The sequence below is a fragment of the Medicago sativa genome, chromosome 8 (assembly GCF_051527215.1).
Source record: "Medicago sativa cultivar Bolivia chromosome 8, Bolivia_mono, whole genome shotgun sequence".
NCBI lineage: Eukaryota > Viridiplantae > Streptophyta > Magnoliopsida > Fabales > Fabaceae > Medicago > Medicago sativa.
In genome coordinates, this window is record NC_140756.1 from 64,409,457 (window position 1) to 64,432,316 (window position 22,860).

At 33.5% G+C, this 22,860-nt stretch overlaps 2 protein-coding genes and 1 pseudogene across 3 annotated transcripts; 1 reads left to right on the forward strand and 2 right to left on the reverse strand.

Moving 5' to 3' along the window:
- Window positions 1–74: 74 nt before the first annotated feature.
- On the reverse strand, window positions 75–1,528 carry LOC146900477 (uncharacterized; annotated as a pseudogene).
- A 1,436-nt stretch (window positions 1,529–2,964) lies between these two features.
- Window positions 2,965–6,314, reverse strand: LOC146900478 (chloroplastic import inner membrane translocase subunit HP30-2-like). Its single transcript, XM_085739055.1, has 6 exons — window positions 5,881–6,314; window positions 5,688–5,803; window positions 5,118–5,226; window positions 3,467–3,558; window positions 3,313–3,366; window positions 2,965–3,234 (listed from the first exon to the last, which is right to left on the reverse strand). The coding sequence occupies exons 1-6, from the start codon at window positions 6,256–6,258 to the stop codon at window positions 3,195–3,197; spliced, it is 789 nt and encodes a 262-aa protein (XP_085595181.1). The 5' UTR covers window positions 6,259–6,314; the 3' UTR covers window positions 2,965–3,194.
- A 9,875-nt stretch (window positions 6,315–16,189) lies between these two features.
- Window positions 16,190–21,745, forward strand: LOC146900479 (Phospholipid/glycerol acyltransferase family protein). Of its 2 annotated transcripts, XM_085733092.1 has the most exons (6): window positions 16,190–16,433; window positions 16,533–16,660; window positions 17,746–17,831; window positions 19,459–19,596; window positions 20,657–20,918; window positions 21,488–21,745. In XM_085733092.1, exons 1-6 carry the CDS (start codon window positions 16,222–16,224, stop codon window positions 21,508–21,510), a joined length of 849 nt encoding a protein of 282 aa, XP_085589218.1. In that variant the 5' UTR covers window positions 16,190–16,221; the 3' UTR covers window positions 21,511–21,745. The 2 variants fall into 2 exon arrangements, with proteins under 2 accessions (XP_085589218.1, XP_085589217.1); XM_085733091.1 differs by lacking the exon at window positions 21,488–21,745 and having other exon boundaries at window positions 20,657–21,444.
- Window positions 21,746–22,860: the final 1,115 nt, after the last annotated feature.

Genomic DNA, 22,860 nt, shown 5'->3' on the forward strand with positions numbered 1-22,860 from the left:
TGTACCAAAAGATATTTCCAAGCTACTATACTATTTTATAAAAGTGCATTTAAAAGCTTACTAATAGACTGACTACTTATGCCCGTAAATAAACTCAAATAAGCAAATCCAAGCGGACCCCAATGCGATAAAATACACAAATTAAGCCAGTAATTAAACTCGAACAATAAATTATTATCATGTCATGCATGCACCAGCAGCTTCAGTAGATTGTTGTCTTGACTTGTATCCAAGTAATCATGTAGAACTGCTATTTTAAGGCCCGGGGGCCTAACACCGCAACAATCTTCGACAATTCTAAATTCCACACCACCAATTCATCTCCTTCACTGTGAATATGCTCTAATTATTCCCATTTCCCATGTAAACAACAATGACAATGTAAATCCACCCCAGGTGTTGAAATCCACAATCTTAGCTCTCTCATCATTTGTAATGTAAACATCAAACACATAGTTTTCTGACTCAAATTTAGTTCTCACATAATTGTTGAAAAATCTTCGTATCTGTAATAGGAAATCATTCTTCTTTTCAAGAAGAACAGGATAAAAAGTAGTAACCTCTAGCTGAGAGATTCCAACTAATTCCTGATTCTACATTAAGCACTTAAACTCCATCTCTGGCTTAAGGGACGGATACCATATTACCATTTACGTATAACAAGGAAGAAATTATGCGGTCTAGATGAAGATTTATCATGGCAAGAGTCATTAGCATATGGCACAAGTCATGGACTAATGAGTTGGATGCTTGGAAAAGAAGTGCAATCTCACTGAAAGTGGTGCAGCCAAGAGTTCCCTTACATTAATATAATGTTGTAGGTACGAGAGATGAAATATGAAAAATGAAGTTAGACGTGTGATGGGAGCGGGGAAACCCACATTTACGTGTCGGTGTCATTTACGTGTCAGTGTTGTGTTTGTGTCTGTGTTTGCTTCATTGGTTGCAGCTAATAGTTGGCTAAAATATAATAATATTGTTGGCTTTGCGAATTTGCGTGACAATGTAAGGACTCATTCATGCCGTTGATTCAAATTGTGATGTGCATATTCTCCATTTGTTTAGGTTACAGGGGAATCCAGGAAAAAATACCAGTATCTGTGTTTTACTGAAAACTTTTGTGCCTGTTACTCTTTCTTTTACGATTTCGTCAACAGAGGGGAACAACTCTGTGTAAGGCCATACACTTTCTTGCTGTGTTTTTATTTTTCTTATTCAATTAATTATAAGCATTCTTATCACTCTAAGCTGAAGTATACAATAAATGTGCATTGTATGTGTGCGTGTATTTTTCAGTGTAAACATCAATTAGCTGCAAGATTTGCTGCATAATTAGGATCATAGATTGAAGTCAAGGTATCTGATGAGGAATTAGCTTTGTTGCTATCCAAACTATAGCCCTTTTGTTATTCAACATTGGCGGTTATCAACTTCATACATTATTCCTTAAAATGCCTAATGCATCATGTTTGTTGAATATGCAAAATATTAGTTGCCAGGGTTCCAGAACTTGAACTCTGGATGTCATTCTTAAAACTTCTTCAATGTCTCTTGGCTCCCCGGTCGAGCTACCGTGGTTCACATTAATGCAGCATGTATTCTAGAGGATCTGAATTTGGCCTTTATGATATTACTATGAAGAAAGATGAACAAATAAAAGGAAAAAAGAAGAATACAATGATGGATAAAGCTGTTTCATTTTAATAAGTGATTACATAAGTTTTTTGGGTGCAATGATACACCATGCAAAGTAAAAACATAGTAAAGATGTTGGATTTTTTTTTGGTTACAAGGCTAAAATCAAACAAAAACAAAAACAGAGAGAGGAAAAACAAAGCCAGAAGCCTAAGCTCTAGGAAAAGAGGTTCCTATGGCATCAGTAAAGATGTTGGATTACTAAAAGCTATATGTTTTTTTGTATCAAAGACTGAAAATGAACACTGCTCCCTTCATATGACGGCTACAAGGAGCGTGAAGATATATATGCATTCAAATCTGTTATGCAAAAGAGGATGGAGGTCCTACAACATAGTTGGTCTCACAATGCATGCGCATCAGAAACTTGTCACCTGGTTTAAAGGCTAGTGGGGCTATACAGAGGGATACCCCAACATGGAATGTTGTGTGTGATATCCTTAGGGAGGCTAGTAGTGCCTTGGCAGAGGTGGATGAAGTCTATGACAGACATAGTAGGATTTGTATTTGTGTAATATTTACTGATATACGGTCTAGGATGCACCAACAGTTCGTGTTGAATAGAATGTGTTGAAACTTATATAAATTTGTGTGTTTGATTCATGATCATTCATAAACCACCTTACCCACTTGGGTTGGTCTGGTGGTATTGGCTTGGGTCTTGGGAGTGCGCTCCTCCGCAAGGTCTCAGGTTCGATTCTCTCTGGTGCCAATTTGGATGGGCTATTTAGCTTCTTCAAAAAAAAACATAGTCGCAGTTTACTATAAGCGGTAAACCAAATTTGTTTAAGATCAATGATAATGTTACATTTTATGATACAAAAAGTCAACTAAATGGTCGCCTCAACTATGATAAATACGTTAGTGTTGAGTATCTCCGTTGACAAAAAGTTTATGTGTTCATGACTATCGCTACAAAATATTGATCATGGACTGAAAGCTGCCAATAAACCCAAAAAGAAATTTGCTCTTTATACATCTAGTAATTAGTCGCAGACACTTCAAACTATTAAAACTGCCATCAACGATATCTAAAGAGCAATTATTAGGTGTCTAAAGAGGAAATCCCACCCAAGAATTGTATGACGAGTCCAGAAACGAGTCTCCTAAATCCAACGGAGACAATTTAGTTCATTGAAGCTATAGTTCTTTAAAAAGTTGGAATTGTTAATTGTTAAAAGCGAGCCATAGTTTTTTTTTTTTTTTTTGAAGGAACACATTCATCATCTATGATATTTGATAGAATTTAGGAATAATCGATTGTTATAATTCTTCCACAAACGATGACTTATCTTATTTAAAGTAAACAAATCCATGCACCATAATTTGCTTTTGACCCCATTTGCGTTTCAGGGCAATCAAAATATGACTAGTTAATCAAATTTTATCAAGTACACTGCAACAGCAATGGAACATAAAGCAAAAATGACAAAACTCATTTGTGACGCAAACTCCTATACTATGCTTATAGTTCAGAGGTAGGAGATTATGCATGTCAGTTAACGGCGGCTTCCACGCTTCTCTCTCAAATCTTGTTCCCTGAATACATACTTTAGCTTTATCATTCAAGAGTATGGAACTATTACAATGTAAATACAGAGAGCATAAATTCCCTACCTCTGGATGTGGTCAAGAATCAAAAGTAGAGAAATTTTCACATCCCTCAGAACGCTGAAACAACACATCAGAGTAAAACAAAGTACCTTAAGTCAATAAATGGTAAACAAAATAAGTGGAGAAACTCTGACAATAAAGAAAGTAAGCATCCTACCTGTCATTGAGTAGAGGCAATAATAAGCCTCTCTTAAAATCCTTCTTCATGTTTCTTGTTTCATCAGCATGGCGAGATAACGATTCATCCATCTGCATGATTAATGTATAGTTTAATAAATGCTATGGGTTAAGGGGGCACCAAAATAAAAATCGGCAATACATATAACAACGAATCTAGGCAAGAACATCTCACTTGGACAGGTGATAGAAGAAACCCAACAACAATTAACCCAAAAAACTTGTTAATAAACAACAAACATTCACTGAGGTCGCCAACATGAAAATTGAAAGATGCAAGAGATATAAGACCTAGACATTCCTTTATAAAAATTTGGCATCGCCTAAAAGCCTATTTAAAAAGTCTATCTAGAAAGAGAAAAGGAGACATGCACTACCAGTGTAAACTAGTTTTACACTGACATCCAATATGACTTGAGTATTTGACAGTTATTTTCAAAAATCGGTTATAATGTAGACTTGCATGGCAATATGATAGGTTCTTATTGGGATCTATCTTAAATCGTTAGTGCATCTCCGATAAACTCATCTTGCAATAAGGCTTTCAAGGTCATGGTGCTATTGTAAAATCACATCAATGGTTTCTGTTAATGTGAACAATGAATCCTTTGAACATGGGAACAATGAATCCTTTGTTCCAGGTGAACAAACAACTGTTGCAACACCTATTATCATGCCTATCACAATTTATGATGAGATACTTGGGCCTGATAAGGGCAAGATTTCGGCACCTGCTACTGTTAAAAACACTACTGCGGCTTGTAGAAAGAGTGAGCAAATTCTGACCAAATTCTGGGCAGAGGAATTGGAAACTGATGACGCATCTGACAACACCTTAGATCTGGATAACATTGCTGAAAGATCTCATGATTTCTTTTCCGAATTAAATGTTGCTGACCAATATCTGATGCAAAATACTACAATCACTAAGAGGGGAAAGAGAGGAAGGCCAAGAAAGACCAAGAGTCCCAATATTCTCTCTGGCACCAGGACAAAGAGTAAACATATTATAGAACCTGTTGATGATGGGTCTGATGGTGTTCTTACAAGATCCAAATCACATAATTCCTCTAATATTGCTCTATGATGGAGTATCTGGCTCGAGAGGAATCAGAGTGGTGTTTATGCCTTGGTTTAGGCTTTTGTTCTCTGTTGCTTTGTTTAATGTAACTTGGTACTATCATTAGTAGCAGAGTGTGTTAGGATCCTAAGGAAGTGACCTTGATTTATTTCTGGTCTTTGTTGTTTAATTGGGTTTTGGCCTAGTCCCCCCAATATTGTGCTTTTCCCTTTTTCCTTTTAATGCAATTTTTCAAGCTTTATCAAAAAAAAAATCCATACATAGCAAAAATGTTTACACCTTTAAATGGGTCCGTAAGTCTAAGATCTGATGCTATACACACGCAAACACCTGCCTAATAGGCCCTGCAAGGCTTTTTCGATGGATGGCCGAAAAATTTGACATTTATAACTACACAACACAGGCTTGTATGTTGACTTGGTAAATATAAGCCTTAGTCGACATAGATTTGGCATAGAGTACGCTCTACTGCTCTAGGACTCCATGGGGGTACTACAAGATAATTTTGGTTTACAAAGCTGTCAAAAAGATGCATTTTGTTCATGCTCACCTTGAAATTCCCAGCTTGAGCCATTGCAAATTGTATTCCAATTGAGACTGGCCCACCCATACCAAATAACAATGAAAACATGGCCCCAGAACCAAAACCTGCCGCCATGCTGCAACAAATAATTGTAGTGCTGTTAAATTACTGCTATAAGAAGACGCATCAATGATAATCAAATCAAAATACTGGGTAGAGCATTAAGAAAGCTCTTCAAGTACATCATATATGTTTGTTTAGGCTACAATACAACCAATCATACAGACCAATAACATACATAAAATGGTGATTAACTAAAACCTTATAGCACTAGTTGGGCATGAATCATGTAACACCTTACATTATAATGGTTTATTTGACCCTTTTAGGCAATCCTGTCTAGACCAATAACATACATAAAATGGTGATTAACTAAAGCCTAAAGCATGAAAATATACCATCTTTTGAGATGGGTGGCAGATTAACAAATTTGATGTAATTCATGTTGAAAAAACTCAATATCTTAATGCTTATTACTTAATTTTTTCATAAACTCTTTGCAAAAATAAATAAATAAATTAGGTTAAGAAATTTGACCTAGATAGAACATCTTCCTTTCCTCTCAACCTTTTAAAAACACAACGAATACCAGCATTCACTCCAGCCACAACAGCAAGATTCTGAGCAGGAATCAAAGGACGTTGAATAAAGTCCTGTAAAATCATAAACAATAAACCCTAAATTTTCAAATTCAACAAAATTAAATTAGAAAATTCAATGAAACCCTGACCTGATGAGCAGGAGTCATGTTTTTAAAAGACACATCCGACACATCCCACGGCATAATGAATACAAAAGGAGTAGCAAGAGCACCAACAGCGAACCATTTAGCGGCGGTGGTGGCGGTGACGGCGGCGGCTTCAACGGCGATGGACTGTTTAGAGAGCCAAAGATTGAAACCATTTTCTAACTGTTTGTAGCGAGTTTGAAATTGAATTTGAATTCGCTCAACTGGGTCTCGAATTTCTTCTTGCGGTGAAGCATTCAACACCTTTGCTCCTTGCTTTCCTTGTTCCAGCCAAAGCTTGAAACCATTTTCGAAGTGTTTGTAGCGAGTTTGAATTTGTTCGATTGGGTTTTGAAGTTGTTGTTGTGAACCTTTCAACATCGTTGCTCCTTGCTTTCCTTGTTCCCCTTTCTTTGATTTCAACTCAGCAGTGAAAAGTAGGAAAGTAAAAATTAAAATAACTACTTTCTCCTTGTCTTTGTTATAAAAATCAATTGACTTTTTTCTCTAAAAAAATATCAATTGACTGAGTAATTGACTAGGGTTAAATATGTTTTTAAACCTTACTAGTCTAAATACCCGGCGTTGTCCGGGTTAATTATTATAAGCAAATTTTTGTGTTTGGGCAAACATAAATATATTAGGTTAAAATAATTTAAATTCATAAATAAAATTCATTAAACAACATAACATATTAATGGTTAAAATCCTTTAACCAACAAATATTGACTTTAGTTTCACACCTAAATAAGCTATCAATACTTGGCTTATAGTGGTAGAAAATAATATTCATAGTCTGCATCATAAATAAAATAATATGTTAAAAGGTATAATACTTTGCCATAAAATAAAATTTTAAAGACGTGTGAAAATAAAGAAGTATGAGAATATTTGGTTTAAAGTTATTGGACTTTAGGAATATTAACATTAATTATTGTAAAAAAAAAGTCTACAGAAACAATAAATATATACAAACGATTACAAAACATGATAGGGAAAATTGCTGTTGACACATTAGAGAAGGCTGGGACACACATGTAAAATACGTTTTTGCCCCCTCGGCAGTTAACTGCCGAGGAATTTAAAATCCGGCTGCAGTTAACTGCCGATGATTTCCTCGGTAGTTAACTGCCGAAGATCTTCTGCTACAAGTCTGGCAGAAGCTCTCTCATCTCCATTATTCATCACATCTTCAAAATTTTTTTCTCAAATCTCTCTCACAAATCTCTCGAAAAAAACCCAACCAAATTTATTCAACAAAATCACAAGTAAGTAATTATAATGCTATTAACTTAAATTTTAGTTGTTATAAATGTTTTTATTTTTTAGTTTTTGAGTAGATTTATTTTATTTTAGTTTTTGAGTAGATTTACATAGTATAATTCATTTTTAGAGTAAAATGTTTGTATGATGTTTATGTTATAGTTTAAAGTTTATTGGTTATATTTTAATTTGGTGTTTTAAATTAATTTTTTATTTTAGTTTTTAATTAGATTTACATGTTATAAATCATTTTTAGATTAGATGTTAGTTGATTAATTTTGTTAAAATGTTTGCATGATGATTATGTTATAATTTAAAAAATTTAGGGTTATTTTTTAATTTGGTGTTTTATATTTTTTATTTTATTTTAGTAAGACTATATGATTTATTTTAAGAGTAAATATAATTTGAATAATTTTCCTATATTTTTCGTTAATTTTTTTTTTTAGACAATTACATTTTAGGGTTATTTTTATGATTTTTAGAGTCTATGTATAATTTGCACATTAATTGTTTGATGAAATGTTTGAATGAGTTTTTCATTGATTATTTTAAATTTCTACGTGCGTAGATTTGAAACAATGGCCAGATGGATCGACGTTCAGGCAACATTCAACGGAGGAGAACCTCAAAGGTTGAAGGTTCGGTGCCTTGATGTAACGTTAAGAGATCTCAAGGATCAACTGAATGAATTCAACCAAGGAGTCAACCCAAGAGACACAAGAAGGGTGCAATCATTCATACAATCATCATTATGTCCATCATAACTTAATCATTTCTATACACTTAATCATTCACATCATAACCTAAATACACTAAAAAATCAATATACACTTAATCAAACTATAATTAACATCACTTCTATCATTTCCATAACCTAAACTAACTAAATAATCAAAATAATTTTCATTGAGGCATTTGATCAAACACTTTGTGTGCAAAGTATAAAACATTCAAATTGTGTTCATTTGCCACCATTCAAAGCCACATTATCATTTAAACAGCATAGGCAACATCTACATTCATTTATCAATTCAAAAACTACACATGCAATCATCAAATTGTCAATTTTAATCATCAAATCATCATTAACCTAACCACATGCAAACTACTCTATTTTTTAAAAAAAATAAACCTAACAAACTAACATTAACATTGCAATGATTAAGGGTACTTACTTGTGATAATGTGGTGATGATTTGCTTGCAATTCGTGAAAATGTGCTTTTGGAGAGAATTTGGATGTGTTTGAAACAAAATATTGAAACTGGAAACTGCTTCTGTTCGTTCTGTTTATGTTCAGAAAACCTCGGCAGTTAACTACCGAGGAAATCCTCGGCAGTTAACTGCAGCCGGATTTTAAATTCCTCGGCAGTTAACTACCGAGGGGGCAAAAACGTATTTTACACGTGTGTCCCAGCCTTCTCTAATGTGTGAACAACAATTTTCCATGATAGGAATGAAAAGCAAGCAGAAATATTAGGGATTACGGCATTTTAGAGGGAATTTGTTAGGTTAAATTGATGCGCTGCATTTTAGATGGAATTTGTTAGGTTAAATTGCTGCTAACCTAATACATCATTTTAGAGGGAAATTATTAGGTTAAGTTGCTGCAGACCTAATAAAATTTTAAAAAAAGGCAAGAGAATATGAATGAAATTGGTGCGATGCATTTTTTTAGATGGAATTTGTTAGATTAAATAATTGCAAACCTAATAAAGCAAATGAGCGGGAAAAAATTAGGTTAAATTGTTGCAGACCTAACAAAGTTAATAAATAAGGAAAAATTAGGTTAAATTGCTGCAGACGTAACAAAATTAATAAATAAGGATAAAAGTAGAAAAAAAAGGCAAGAGGATAGAATGAAACTGGTGCGATGCATTTTTTTAGATGGAATTTGTTAGGATAAATAATTGCAAACCTAATAAAGCAAATGAGCGGGAAAAAATTAGGTTAAGTTGCTGCAGACGTAACAAAATTAATAAATAAGGATAAATATGTCAACTTTTCGTTTTAATCCCTTTAAAAAGACTTTTAGTCTCAAAAAATTTTAACACTCACTTTTAGTCCCTACTTTAAAGTAAACTCATATGTAAAATTCATATTTTTTAATAAAATCTTACAGAAAAAATTATAATATTATAAGAATCTCTCCAAAAAAATTGGAATTTTTTAACAAAACATGAATTAAATATGAATTTTTATATTTTTTGCGGTTAAAAATTCATATTTAATTTATGTTTTATTAAAAAATTCTAATTTTTTTGGGATAAATTTTTACAATACTCTATACATTTCTGCGCAATTTCATTAAAAAAATACAAAATTTAACTTAAAAATAGTGACCAAAAGTAGTTATTGAAAATTTTATGGACTAAAAGTTGAAGGAAAATTTTAGAGGGACTAAAACGAAAAGTTGGTATATTTATAAGGACTAAAAATATATTTAACCCTAATTAATATATCTCGTTATAAATAATTAAATATAGACTAGATACATTACTTACACAATAAACTTAAAAAATCAATTGTATTTATAATAAGAATAAGAGAGACTAGTGATCGGTGATGAATACTAACTAAAACTTTAAGCATTTTTTTTTAAAGACAAAATGAAATATATTAATGAGCGGAGCCGATACAAGGATTGTTAGGTAAGGACTTAAAACAGTTACGGTCACATACAAGGATTCAAAAGCAAGCTAGGGAAGGTAAATTATTTTTTCTCGCTTGTAACCCTTCTAAAAGATAATAGATTTTTGCTTACAATAATGACATAATGTGTATTCCAGATAGAAAGTCATCCTTATAACATGAATTTAAGCAAAATTATTAACAATAACATTAAATGTGGGTGTTTATCGGTGTTTTTGGTAAACAACAGGACTAGTTTTGATTATTACAAGCATAATCAAATTAGAAATCGTAGGATATGTTGTGCAACCTTTATCCAAAAAATGCATGAATGTTTATCATATTCATATGTTGCTTTATGAACAAGATGAAAAAACAGTTTTTTGTTATGAGGGTGATGTCTTTCGATAGAGAACACTAAAGAAAATGCAAGTGAAAAAGACTTAAAAGTTTAAAAGTAGAAACTTAAAGAAATGTAAATTGCATTGCATTTGAATATAAAGGTGGTTCAACAAATCAAGTTACATACATTTTGTGACTCTTTTCTCTAGACGCTGGTACTTCGAGTTCTAGAATTCTATAAATGATTTGCGACCTGTTTTTCCTATGAAAAACTATTATTTATACAAAGAAGAAATAACTGCAAAAACTAAACTGCTAAGAACTGCACTTCCTCGACCAGAAATTATCTGTCTCCCACATCCTGGACATTTGAAACTAACCTCTTCGCTAAATTATATGCCTGTCGAATCGTGGCTTATGTCGATTCCAGCAACCTCTAATCATGGACTTAGAGAATTTTGCAGTTTTGGACCTTCTTTTACCTGTCGAATGCACCTAAGATAAAATAAGGTCCAACCAATTGCCCCTTAAAATAACATTTTTGACTCAGAAATATGAGGGAGAGAAATGGTATTTTTGAAGTTTCTACACATTCTTTACAAAATGACGTCATGTTAAGCATCATTTTCAAAAATGATCTTTTCAGTTTCCGCTTAACTGCGCAACTTTCAGACTAAGTGAGCCCTCACTTTGCAATTTTGAAAAAATTAGTAGGGTCTTTCTATTGCCCTGGGGAACCAAGTGTCACCTTCAGACCCTTCATGATCCCACTAAAACTCAACATCTCGACCACGAAGCAGCTTTTAAGGGGTTAAGAACTCCAAAGCTTCTCCTCTCTCTTGGCTTTATAAAGGCCACCCTTCTTCCCGAAGTCCACTCTTCGAAAACTTTCTCTCTTTTATTCTCTAAAAACCTAAACAGTAACCTCCATTGTTACCCCTCAAAAAACTTTGAAACGAGCTTCAACATCCTTCAAAAACTTTTACCAAGACCTTAAATCTCCATCAATCACCCGTTTCAAGCTTAAAAATGGAATCTTATAGTGGACATGCAAACGAATATGGAAAATCCCAGGGAATCCCTTTCGCTGTCAATGTTGATGTTTTTCCAGTGAAGAACATGCAATTTCACGCCCAGAACCTAAATTGGATGCTGAAAAGGCAAAAATCTGGCAATCTCGGGTAATAATTTCTTACTCCGTTTCTAGCACTACCAACGCTTTCTTAGGGTCATTTCCAGATTCTAAATTAGATCCCAAAGAGACTGAAAGTACATTTACAGGCCACGAAGAACTAAAACCTAGGATCTTTTCTACTAGGCCACATAAAATGTCTTTTATGAATCAGAGGATTTTTAGGTCAGCCCCTTCACCTATTCACGCTTCGACCTATTTAAAATGGGTAAAGAAGGTCGAAGCCCAAAAAGCTCAAGTTTGGAAAAACTTAGGAATTTTAACCTTATTCAACTTTGTAAGACTGGGTTAGACTATGACAAAAACTTGTTGTTGGTTGCTATGCATTTTTGGGAAGGTTCTACTAACACCATGCAACTCAAATGTGGCATTCTAACCCCCACCTTGTTCGACATAGCTTCCATTACTGGACTTCCACCAACTTGTGAGATCTACGACCCAAACTTAGAGAGCGCAACACAATTCAACTTCGACACAGCTACCTATGGTGCATACATGAATGAACATTTTGACAAGGACACCACTGAAGTTTATGACGAAGAGCATATTGATTTTCTCACTTTTTGCCTTTGTCGTTATGTTTTTTGCACTAGTTCCCTCCAAATAGCCAAGAAATTTGTCGTAATGGTCATTCAAATTCATGAAGGTCACATGCTGAGCAAACTGATCATGGGAAACTTATACGAAGCTATAGAAACTGGATGTCAAACTATGAGAACTCTGGCTGAAGGAAAAGCCCTTGTTCTTTCTTGTCCTTGGTGGCTATTACAATTTATCTTCATCTGTATAGTTCAGCAGTTCCCGCCTTTTTCCCTCCTTCATAAAGGTAATTAGATATAGAAGCAAACACATCAATCAATAATCGATAATTGAATTTCATTTTATGTTATGTTATATTTCATATTTTAGCGGCACCGTGAGCAGCGGTGGTGGCGGTGACGACAACAACTTCAACGACGATGGATTGTTTAGAGAGCCGAAGCTTGAAACCATTTTCTAAATGTTTGTAGCGAGTTTGAATTTGGTCAATTGGGTTTTGAAGTTGTTGTGGTGAACCTTTCAAGTTTCAACACCGTTGCTCCTTGCTTTCCTTGTTCCATTTTCTCGAATTCCAACGCCGCAATAATGAATGCACTAATAATTCACAAGAGTATTTAAAATAATTTTTATCTTTATTTCATGGTTCACCCATTTTGAGAGATATGTGACCATGAAAGAAAGTTACATCAAGTAATACATTAAGACTTATATAGTTAATTAAACTAACTAACTCTTAATTAATGCAACCAATGTGTAACTAATTTTTACACATCTAATCGTCTCCTGCGAGCTTGAAAGTGCTTACAACACTTTTAACTTAGGATATAAAAAAAAATGTCGAAAACATTGACAAATTCCAATTAAGATAAAAGTCACTGTGTAATTAGATTATAATTAAAATCACATACAATTGGATGATGATATGGAGAACTTTTTATAGTAATGATGTATAGAAATTAATCTCAGAAAATATTTCAAACACACATGAAGATTTTAAATGAAGGTATTACATAAAATCATATAATTATTACTATGCTAAAACAAGAAACATGTTGCAAAACCTTGGTCTTCAGAATTACGAGAAGAATTTTAAGAAAAGGCTTATTATCCGACAACACTTTGCCTCTACTCAATGACAGGTAGGATGCTTAGTTTTAAGCAGGGCCGGTCCTACAGGTTAAGAGGCCTAAAGAAAAAAATTTAACGTGGCCTTTAAAAATATATTTTCCTAACAGAATATTTATATAAAATCAATTTTGTGTAGACCAAAATTTGAATTCATGATCAAGAGTAATTGAGATCTTTTTAGTAATCAGTTATGTTATGAAAATGTATATAATTTATCTATCATGTAATATATTTATAACCAAATTAATTTTTTAGAGACATTTTTTTTTCACCCAAAATTTTGAGACCTAAAGCCCTTGCTTGGGTTGCTTGGTCCTTAGACCGGCCCTGGTTTTAAGTAAGAAAATTGCTTTTCTGACATTGAGAACTTCACAATGACACAAGAAAATTACGTAAAAGGCCCCAACGGTTGTTAACAACCGTTGGGATAAGCGGCGGCTGTTAACAACCGCTGGCACCAACGCCATTTAACTGTCGTTGTGTTCGTAATATATCCAAGTCAGTAGCCAGAATCCAGACACTCACTCTATCGTCACCATCTTTCTCTAAAAATCTAAAATTTTCACTTTCTCTCTAAAAAAAACTATACCAAATCATCCAATTTTTTCCACTAAATCACATGTAAGTTATCACTTATGTTATTGTCATACATTTTAGTTAGTATATGTGTTTATATGTTTATAATTTTAGTTGTAGTTTAATTTTTAAATTTTGAATTTTTGTTTTTAATATAGTTATGTTGTAGATCTAAAATGCTATTAAAAAAATATTATGAATACTTGTTATAATGGAGTTATATTGCTTAAATTTATAAAAATTTTCGAATTTTATAAATTATTTAGGGTTTATTTTTTTTTAATATAGTTATGTTGTAGATCTGAAATGCTATTAACATATATTATCAATACCTGTTATAATGGAGTTATATTGCTTAAATTTATAATTTTTTTCGAATTTTATAAATTATTTAGGGTTTGTTTAGGATTTTTTTAATATAGTTATGTTGTAGATCTGAAATGCTATTAACATATATTATGAATACCTGTTATAATGAAGTTATATTGCTTAAATTTATAATTTTTTTCGAATTTTATAAATTATTTAGGGTTTGTTTAGGATTTTTTTAATATAGTTATGTTGTAGATCTGAAATGCTATTAACATATATTATGAATACATGTTATAATGGAGTTATATTGCTTAAATTTATATTTTTTCCGAATTTAATAAATTTTTTAGGGTTTGTTTAGGATTTTTAGGATTTATGTCAAATTTTCACTACAAGTGTTTGAATGAGTTTTTCATTGATTGTTTTTAATTTCTTATTGTGTAGATTTGAAGCAATGGTCGGGTGGATCGACGTTCATGCACAATTCAACGGCAGAGAACCTCATAGGTTGAAGGTTCGGTGCCTTGGTGTAACGTTAAGAGGTCTCAAGGATGAACTGGATGAATTCAACCAAGGAGTCAACCCCGGAGACACAAGGAGGGTGGAACACGTTCGGTATAAACGTCCAACGATCGACGAGGGGAGGGTATCATTCACTTGGGTGGAATTAAAGAACGACGAAAACGTGACGAGCATGTTTTGGGAGCACAACATGTTCCAGTGGATCGATATGCGGGTGACGTTGCTGAGATCAACTGAAGATATCATTAAAAGTTTGATTCCGCCAGAAGATCGAGATTAGGTAGGGAATGCACATTCCAACTACAACAATTGTGTTCCTCTGAATGGGGTAATTCAAACTTGTTAAACGGCAGAACTCCAACATTCGACCGACATTTCTATTGTTCCATTCAAAAGATTAAATTCTTGTTAGGCTGGTTTAAATGAATCTATTGAAGTGTCAAGGAATGAACCTTATTCTTTTGACACTTGAATACCGTCATTTAAACAAAGCCTAACAAGAATTTAATCTTTTGAATGGAACAATAGAAACGCTGGTCGAATGTTGGAGACTTGCTGCTTAGCAAGTTTGAATTTACCCCATTCAGAGGTAAGATAATTGTTGTAGTTGGAAGGTACATTCCTGAATGTAATGTAATGCAATGTAATGACTCGCCTATAATAAGTTAGGAACATGTATTATTGAGAATCAGCTATATAAGTTATGATATCGAATGGAACAATACTTTATTTATTCACTTTTCGAATTTATTTATTCATTACGCAATTTTTATTCGAATTCACGTTAGATTTAATCAGTGTTTATTAGAATACACAATTTTTATTGGAATTCACGTTAGATTTTTATTTGAAAGACCAAAGTAGCATGTCCTCCCGCTCCTCCTCAACCTCGACTGATTGTACACCAGCACCTTCGAATCCTTGTTTTTGACGGAACCATCACATGTGATTCCGGAACCATCGCACCTGAGAAATCCAAAAATGCAACAATGGAGTTTTGGAAACTCCTATGTCTATTCTGTTCATATAACAGAACGCAATGACAGTTAACTACCGATGAGGCCAGCGGCAGTTAACTGCCGCCGGTTTTCCCAACGGTAGTTAACTACCGCTGGGGGCTTTTGCGTAATTTACTTGTGTCAATGTGAAGTTATGCATGTCAAAAAAGCAATTTTCTTTAAGTAAGTTATGCACATTCTTGCACAATTTCATTGAAAAATATAAAAGCTACGTATAAGTTGGCTTAAAACTAAAAACCAAAATGAGAATTTGAGGAAGTGTCCCATCCTCCTTAACTTGATCTTATTCTTGACCAAAATTTCTCATGTACCTCCTTCTTCTTTTTTTTTTTTTGGTACAATGTACCTCCTTCTTTAATTGGTTAGTTTTTCTATTTTATTTTCTCTTGTTTAAAAAAAAATTGTTTTTTCTTTTTAATTTTTTTTATTATTATTAATGCATAATTTTTTTAAGGATTTAAGACATAAGTTTTGTCTTTTTTTTTTGGTACTAAAATTTTGCCCTTTTTTAAAGGAAATGTTAACTTATGCCGCCCTTAAGGCACAAGTTTAGAAGTCAAATGTAGAAATTTATTTTTGAAAATTGTGCATTCAATGTCTTGGAAAGTTAAAAACTTATTTTTTCAATATAACACACATGTTTTAATTCTTTTTTTAGATTCTTAACTTGTGCCTTTAGGGAACAAGTTAATGACCCTTTTTTTAATTAATAAATAAATCACCAGTGAAAATGAGAGTTTGACCAAATTTTCATATTCATATTTATTTACTATTACTTGAGAATCACTTCCGACTCTTGTCGGCGGTGGTGGGGAAAATGTCGCGGCGGACGATGGAGTGGGCGGCGAAGTCGGACCACCTTCACGGCATACCTCGCAAAATCGTAATAGCAGCAGTCGGTTCCTTCGCGAAAACAGTCTCATCTCTCATCAACACAACCTCCGTTCACAACGCCGACACTCTCCTCCATCTCGTTCGTTCCAGACCCAAAGGCATCCCTCTCCTCACCGTCAGCAATCACATGTCCACGTCAGCTCTCTCTCTCTCTCTCTAGATTCTCTCTCTTGTTTTGATTTTGTTTAGTTTTTGTAATGATGATTGGAAATGGTGTTGTTGTTGTTGTTGCAGTTTGGATGATCCGGCAATGTGGGGATTTAAGGGTTTTCCTATATTTGATACTAAGTTAGCCAGATGGGTTCTTGCTGCTGAAGATATTTGTTTTAGAAATCCACTTTATTCATATGTTTTTCGCACCGGTATGTTTAGTTTTCACATTCCCTGATTAGTTTTAATTTGATTTGTAATGTATACTTAGTTTGATTTCAACGTCGTCACGAAAAATAATAGTTTGTTCGAATTCTGCTATGCTACATTGCTATAGTGCTACCATGGGAGCCGCTATTTGACTATATTTTGTAGTGGAATTTGAAAAAATAGCTATTGTTCTGTGTTGGATATTCAGCCTTCAGTGCGGCTTTTGGGTTGCCTTCATTGCAGCCTCCAACATCTCCAACGGCTATAGCGGCGCTATAGCATTGTACCGTAGTTGAAGTTGAACAAACTGATATTTTCCATGATCTACGATTGACATCACTGCTTCGATTATAGAAACAACTTATACATAAGCTCTTATATGGCAAACACTTAATTAAGTTGTTTATCAAAATGCTCTCTTATTGTATTTTATTAACCTGTGTTAATGTATAGTTGAGTGTGTGCATCAAGAAGATAGATTCAATTACTCAAAAATAATAAAGGTCTATTTGGTCTGGCTTTTTTCTTTGTTTTGGCTTAAATTTATATTTGTTCTTGATTGAAAACATGTGTGAGAAATGGTATCAATAAAATGTCGTTTTCCCTAATAAGATAGGATGGGATAGGAACATGTGGGTAGTTTACCTTCCTGCTAGAGTGCTCTAACAAAGAAAGCGTATCGGCGTTTCTCAACCCTTGATTATTATGGTGAAATTTAATTATGAGTTGCATAAAAAAAACCAAAATTGGTGACGATTTGTTATAGAGAACAAATTTTGAAATCAAGGGCATATTCTTCATTGAACACAATTGCTTGAATTTAGATTGTGCTTGTCCAATCACTATATAGTACTTCAGATGAAGTCCTTTTGTGCATCGTCTATATTTCAGTAGTATTGAATTAAGTCCATTTCGCTTTGCAAAACTAAACTTGGACTAATTGGAAGGTTACAATGTAATGATCTATTACTATTTAGTGTAATTGGTTTTTAGCTTATTGATTTATACATCAAAATATCCTGAAAACTTTTCTATGATTTTGTAGATTATTGTAGTTTTGTTGTTTCTAAAATGGTAACATTCACAGGAAAATGCATACCTATTACAAGAGGTGGGGGGATTTATCAAGAGCACATGAATGAAGCGCTTGGGCGCTTAAATGATGGAGAATGGGTATCTATGTAACATTTACTACCTTCTTCCCTCCACACAAGCATAACTCTTTTACGATGATAATTTGGGTAATTTATATCATGTTTTGATTATCATAGCCCTCTAGTATCGCTAAGAGTTTTTATTGTCCTTGCTTTTTCTCGGTTGATGTTAAATGGACTGCATGTTTTCGAGTCTAATTTTCTGATAGTAGCCAGAATATGAGATGATCCTAGAGGACAGATAGTAGGCACCTATTGTCTCATGGGTCAACACTTGATAGGAAAGGTCTACACGAGGCGGTCTAAGAAAGTGGCCAGGATGGGCCTAGTGAGAGTCTGTTACTTACTCTGTAGCATCCAAAAGGTGTTATAATGAGAATGAATATTCAGGGGAGGTTTTTTAGAGTAGAAAGTGAATAATTTTTCTCGAGTCCAAATCAAAGCTACGAGTGATTTTTATTTATAGTTTTCCAATTTTTTCTTTGAGAATTCTTAGACACCAAATCAAAGCTCTAGCAACCATTTTCTGCCATGGATAACAAGCTTTAACTGCATTTATTTTTTATTTTCTCTTGTTTTTGATGCATTTATGGACTGAATTGGAGAAGAGTAGCGATGCAAAGAAGGAAATAAATCTCTATTTACTTTATTTTCAAATAGTGTAAAATGAACTTTTCATAGTAAATCTCCACGAAGCTTGATCAGTGTTGGTTTTCCTTTTTATTTGGTAAACAATCTTTCTTGTGTGTCACTGGGTGAGTAGAGTTTAGACTTTAGAGTGTGTGTTTCTTTCGTAAAGAGAAAATTGTGGATGTAAAAGAAGCCACTGTGGTTTAGTGGGAACACATTTTCCTCTTAGTCAAATCAAGCTCAAGCTTTGTTTCCTATTATTTGTGAAAATGAAATATTCTCTTATATTTTAATAAACTTACATTCTGGCTGCTTATCTTGAAAATGTGGGCGAGTTACTGAATTTTACTGTGTTTTTGAGTGTTTAATGCCTCAACTTCACCAGATTTTTTTTATCGCTTAATGATATTTTCAATTTATATATATTTTAACGAGAAGCTGATTATTTTATAAAAGACTTCATCAACTATTGTCTACTCTGAAATATTGGGTGATTGGCATATCACAAGCAGTTAATAGAAGTATAGGATAAACAGGTTTGTGGGTGTATGTCCCTTCTGTTTTATTGGTTATTAGATTCATCCTATTTTTTTTTATTTGACTGTTTTATTTGCTTGACCATTGGGTGTTTGACAATTGATTAAGAACAAAAGCTATAAAAATTGGATAAGATTGCGTTGATTTCATGGGTAAATTCAGAGGCCATCAACTTTCCACAATTGAGTCTCGTTAGCAATCATATCATCTTTCCTTGCTTTTTATATTTGGGCACACTATTTTCTGGTCACTTGTACTCCTCTATTACGTTTTGGCAGGGTGATCTCCGTGTGCAACTTCTATGGAGATGCATGCAGTAATTTGATATACCAGAACTAAAAGATACAAAGTTTCAGAAGTTTCTGAAACTATTGCTTTAAAAAGATTGATATTGCATTTTAGTGCCCCAAATGGAAAGTTCTCTGAACTGGTACAGCAGATCTCATCTGACACAACATTTATGAATTTTGCCATTGCAGCTGCATACTTTTCCAGAAGGAAAAGTTCATCAAGACGATGCACCCATAAGGCGATTGAAATGGGGAACTGCTAGTCTAATCGTCCGTGCACCTATAACTCCGATTGTATTGCCAATTGTTCATCATGGTTTTCATGAGGTAACTTAGAGCATTCCTCTTTCCTCTAATACCTTTGGGGTTCGAGGATTGCCTTATATACCATTTGTAGCACTTCTAATTGATCTTGTCTGTTATATTAAGAGAGTCTAATGTAAGTCATTGAATTTAGTTGTTAGACTTTTGGAATTGGAGCATTTGAATCTTGTAAATCAGCAGTATTTTCTTACAAGGAACACAATTTTAATATTACCTATAAATTCATGATGCAAAATAATCATTTTAAGATAGTAATGAGCATGTATCGATGGTTCAAAGACTAAATGAAGAGTTGAACAATGAGTCAATAAGCCTTGATATATGTCCTGTCATTTTCTAATTATTTGGCATTGTAATTTACACATTTTAAGTTTGATCTTGCCATGATCTTTTTCTTAATGCTTGCTTTCTTCTCAAGGATTTCAATACATTATAAATTTGTCGTAACAAAAGGCTTATATAAATTCTTGTTATTATCTATTGCAAGAGATTAGAGATCAAAGGATTGCTACTTGTGAGAATTATTGAAGGAGCAATTCTTTCATGAGCATATGCCCATTGAACAATGACCAATCAGAAGATTAAGATAATATTTTTATTTTTTTGACTCAGATAATTTTGTTATTCAAATAATTGAAATAACTTCATCACAATGTTTTATGTATTTTTATTATTGTTTTAATATATCTTAAGCATACGATTGGTTATCCAATAAGCACTGTGCTCGTAGTAAACCGTACTAGACTTTTTTTCTCTGCATGACCGGATCTGCAATTGTCTTAATGCTATTGTGATTCATATTTAGAAACTGGAGCGATTTTAAAGATTTCTGACTTTTTCCATATTTCTTGTATTATGTTCTGCATAAGAGATTTGATTCTGCCATTACTCTTATGATTCTTGTTTAAAAAATGCTGCATATGCCTAACCGTTGCTATGCAAGTATCTCATCATTGTTTCTATGCATGTTTTTGCGCTGTCGTATTGTGGCATTGTATACTAAATTTTAATTTCGTTATGCTGATTCTGGTTTCTAATGTAAATTTCTGCTTATGTTTTCTAGGTGATGCCAGAGAAATATATGTTTGGTAGACGACCTCCTTTACCATTATGCAATAAGAAGATTAACATAATTATTGGCGATCCAATTGAATTTGACCTTCCAGCAATGAGTGAAATGGCTATTGCCCAGTCTCGGAATGATTCATTCCCTGCTATCGGGTGGCCCAAAACTTCCGATGGTTTGGATGAGGCAGCACAACGATATCTGTACACTACACTTTCAGAGAAAATTCGTGTTGCCATGGAGAAATTAAGGTGTTATGGTAAAAGTTTTCTGAAGTCTTAAGTTAAACCCCACCTAAGCCTTTTAAGATGTTACAAATTTGTTCATTGTATTGTATCATTCTTTGTTATTGTAGTTGATGCTTGAGTGAGAACTCTCAACTTGGGGTTCTTAACTCGAGTTAGCAATAGAATATTTTAGTTCTGTAGGGGCTTTGGCCTATGCGCAACCCTCCATGCACAGCCCAAAATTAGATGGGCTAATATTTGAATAATCATTTTTTCAAGAGAAGGTCAACAAGTTTTAGGGTTTTAGCTCAATCCTCTTATAGTCTAGGGATCCTAGTTAGTAATTTTTTACTTTTATAAGAAACATGCATGCATTTTTCTCCTTTGCATTTTAGTAGTGCCTTATCATTTGTTGTGAGATATAAATAAACGGCCAGGATTCGCAGATCCGGTTGGGATGCGGTTCAAGCAGGCTTGTTTATTTCTCTTTGTAATGTACAAATCCTGTAATACACGATCGCATAGAATGTCATGTGCTCCTTGGTTATTACTCCTCAAGGTACTTGTCCTATTTAGTTTGTTCCCTTATTTTGTGGTGCAGAACAGAACTGGTTGTTTTGCTGATTAATAATTCACAGCAAACAAAGTGCAAGGGAAGCACCGTTCATTGAGTGTACTGTTAGCAGAAAAGATTTCACTTGGTTGGGTCCATCAGGCTCTGTTATCCATCAATGATTACCTCATTTCCAAAATTGAACTTGTTGTTTCTGATCACCTCATTTCCAAAATTACTGGTTATGATTGACAGTGACAATGGCAAATTGTACTGTATTTCATATTTTGTTTTAGTTTCTTTTACTATTCTGTGGTGAAGCTTCATATGGTCCTACTAAAAAGTATGAGGTTAAAATTGGACTTCACTCAATAATAGAGATAGTTTGAGAAATAATGAAGCACTACATTAAAAAAAGTACTTTTGTTTACATTTCTCTTTGCATATGGGCTAGATATTTTCAAAATTAAGCAATTGTATATTGTGTACATCAATTGCATCATTTGTAGCAGCTTTATTTAAATAAAGAGCTCATGTTAAAGGAGCAATGATTAATTATTATTATTATTTAGATTTTTTTTACCATTTTTAAATCTAGATTTCTACACTCAAGTTTCTAATGAAAATCACAATCATTTCCACTAGAACAAGTTTCATTGATCAAAACAAAAATTCTCAAAGTGGTTACCAAACTGCCTTTGCCAACAACTATTGGTCATTTCAATCAAAGCTTGAAATCACAATCATTTTACGTGTTTTTTCCTCCTATCAATTGGTCCACCCAACTGAAGAGTCAAGACTTAATAGGGTTTCTCCCCAACTTTTTCATGCTTGTCTTAATTGTCAATGAAGACCCTTACGTTATGGATAACAATACTCCTCTGGTTGTTGGTGTAGAGTAACTACTTTTAGTGTGTGTTTGTTAATTCCACATCAAAACACCAATAGATACACATCTAAGGCAAAATTCATAGCTTCTCGAATTCACGGCAAAATATGACATTGGGACGTGGTTTTGCGGTTGTCGTGGTTTTCAAACGTGGATCTAAACACACCATTAGTATGTCGAAACAAGGAAGTGATTATTGCACAATATAGCTCAATGGATGTGAAATTAAGCTAAAGTAGCTATTCTCGTGAGTGTTAAGTTCACATTAGCTAGCCCATGTTTCGTTACTCACTTTGTAATCACAAGATAAACACTTTTGTTTCATTTCACATGCTAAGGCCGGCGACGTGGGCTATGTACTGCCTGCCTACCTACAACTTTGCCTTTTTTTTACTCCAACTTCAGCTGTTATGATAGTTAAATTAAAAAAAAAAAAATAGATTGTAGATGTTTTTGTCTTTCATTAGATTATAGATATTGTTTCTACAAAATTTAAGAATGAAGTTTATCCAAAGAAAAAGGAAAATCAAAT